Source organism: Cyprinodon variegatus, unplaced genomic scaffold (assembly GCF_000732505.1).
Source record: "Cyprinodon variegatus isolate N-32 unplaced genomic scaffold, C_variegatus-1.0 Scaffold1216, whole genome shotgun sequence".
Classification (NCBI taxonomy): Eukaryota; Metazoa; Chordata; class Actinopteri; order Cyprinodontiformes; family Cyprinodontidae; genus Cyprinodon; species Cyprinodon variegatus.
In genome coordinates this window covers 49,446-51,787 of record NW_015151669.1, presented here as the reverse complement: position 1 = coordinate 51,787, position 2,342 = coordinate 49,446, and the positions used below count along the sequence as shown (strand labels likewise).

Sequence of the window (2,342 nt, the reverse complement as noted above, 5' to 3'; positions counted from 1 at the left end):
TAAAGGAGACATTTTAATTCTAATCTGTTACTTTAAACTGAATTTATAACTGAAATAAAATGAGGTTTTTATGCATCCATGTTTTACAATAAAAACTAGAACATTTAAAATGTAAAACAGGGGGACCCCTAGTGGGTCCATGGAGGTACTGCATGGGGGGGGGATTTAAATGTCTTTAAATCCACATTAACATTCAGAGACACACAGGAGCTCTTTCAGTCTGGGCACCGTTTCATTCACAACACCTGTCCCATCAACCAGGAATACTTTAATAATCCCAGGAGGGATTACTTTAGTTACATTACTCCATCTGTAATAGAGTGACTATAGAACCAGTTTGTAGAACACTATTTAATACCATATATCTATAATCAGGGGGCCTGCTCCATCGCCATCAGTTGGGGGCCTGGAAACGACCCCTGATCTAATTTATAGACAATATTTACACTGATTTTTGGAATTTTAGGTCAATTTCACTCATTCCACATTTTTATATTATACACAAAGAGTCGTTTTTTATTTCTCATTTTATTTATTATTGTGTGTTTTTGCTTTCTTTCCTGATTGGTCGCTGGGATCTTTTTTATTTTAACCTTTAATCTGGTTTAAATAAAAGGTTTTAAATAGAAGCCAGTTTAAATGATTAAATCAGTGCAGTTTTCTGTTCTCTGTTGCTTTAAAGGTTTGCAGATGAAGGTTCTCAGTCATTCCGTAAAAGTTTAAAAACAATCCACTGGACTTGGTTTCCCAGGTTTGAAGACGTTTGGCTTCCCATCCAGGAAGATTTCTCAATTCAAAGGTCTGGATCCGCAGTGAGTTTAAGTCTTTATATAACCTTTAACAATCATAGACAGGCTGCAGGTATTACAGGCTAACAATGGAACCAAACGACCCGCCCATCGGTTTCCATCTGCATGTAATACCAGCCTCGTCTCTATAAAGACTCACTGCAGATCCAGACGTTTGAACTGAGAAATCTTCCTGGATGGGAAGTGAAACGTGACCCGGCGCCCCGCTGGTAGCATCGATGGTGTTAGCCGCCATATATTAGCCTGAGGAATCCTTTAAAATAACCATCTGAGACGCTAAAGCTGCTTCACTCCATGTGTCCATCAGGCCGTCCCACGCTGACCTCCCCTCCGTCTCCACCCCTCTGCTGCCAAAGGTGGAGCTGGATGAGCTCTGTTCCTCAGACAGCGACAGCTCCGCCCCCCCCTCTGACCAGCCGCCCAGGGAGGGGGAGGAGGGCAGCCAATCAGGAGACAGAGCTCAGCAGGACAGGCTGTCCTCTCCATCCAGGGAACCTGGCCCTCCATGGCCCAGAGGCCCACAGGCTCCGACTCCGCCCCCTCAGGCTCAGACCCCGCCCCCTCAGACTCAGACTCCACCCCCTGTCCATAGGAAGGCCCACAGGAAGACTAACAGGAGGAAACCCAGCGAGTCCTCGTCCTCCACCAGGCCCAGCCAGAGGCCAGGGACCTCCACGGACCTCCACAGACCATCTCTGGGGCCCAGGTTCTCCACAGGGGCCCGGCCCCCCTCTGTGAGCTGGCAGAAGGTCCAGATGGAGGAGGCGCGGGTCCACAGGGACCCTGTGGAGCAGACCATCGAACAGGTGGGTGACGCTGATGGAGAGACGCTGCTCTGGGATCTCCACCTGATCCTCTGAAACTCCTCAGGTGATCCAGATGTGCTGCTACAGCTGCAGCGCTCCTCCCCACCAGCAGGAGGACCACAGTCTTCCTCTCAGCCTTCCTGTCTCCATGGAAACGCTGAGTGAAGACTGGGACGCTCCGGTGCAGGTATGCATGGGGGGCGGAGCATCATGTATCAGGGGGCGGGACTTCAGGTTGAACAGGTCCTGACTCTGAATATTCCTTTGCAGGGAGTTTTCCAGAGGGCGGAGACACGCGGCGACACGGCCGTCCAGGTGGCTGGGACTGAGGGACGGCACCTGGGCCGTCTGATGGACGTCCAGGTGGACCTGGAGGACCAGCTGTACTCCAGCCAGCTGGACTCGGCTCTGCTTGGCGGTGGGATCAAGCAGGACCAGGGGTTCTGGAACATTCCTATAGAGGATGTCCTCCCGGTCCCACAACATATCCCCAAGTCCTTCAGGGGAAAGACCTGGACCCAGATCGAACAGGAGGACGAGGAGAGGGTGGAGAGACTGGTCCAACAGTTCAGACGTGGAAAATTCATCTGCTACTTTGACAGCGAGTCCCTGGCCAGGTAACCCAGCCCCTCACCTGTGGATGTAGGACCAGGTGATTGATTGGATCAGGACTAGGTGATGCGTTAGGACCGGGCTAACTCGGGTGATGCCTTAGGACCGGGCTAAC

The 2,342-nt window shown here is 50.9% G+C and overlaps 1 protein-coding gene across 3 annotated transcripts in view; it reads left to right on the top strand.

Moving 5' to 3' along the window:
* The window catches only part of LOC107102204, a 21,702-nt gene that overhangs the window by 4,940 nt on the left and 14,420 nt on the right, over nucleotides 1-2,342 (top strand). For all 3 annotated transcript variants that reach the window (XM_015401414.1, XM_015401413.1, XM_015401412.1), the window contains exons 7-9: nucleotides 1,117-1,615; nucleotides 1,680-1,802; nucleotides 1,886-2,232. In XM_015401414.1, coding sequence (XP_015256900.1) covers nucleotides 1,117-1,615; nucleotides 1,680-1,802; nucleotides 1,886-2,232 — 969 coding nt within the window. The remainder of the gene's footprint in view (nucleotides 1-1,116; nucleotides 1,616-1,679; nucleotides 1,803-1,885; nucleotides 2,233-2,342) is intronic.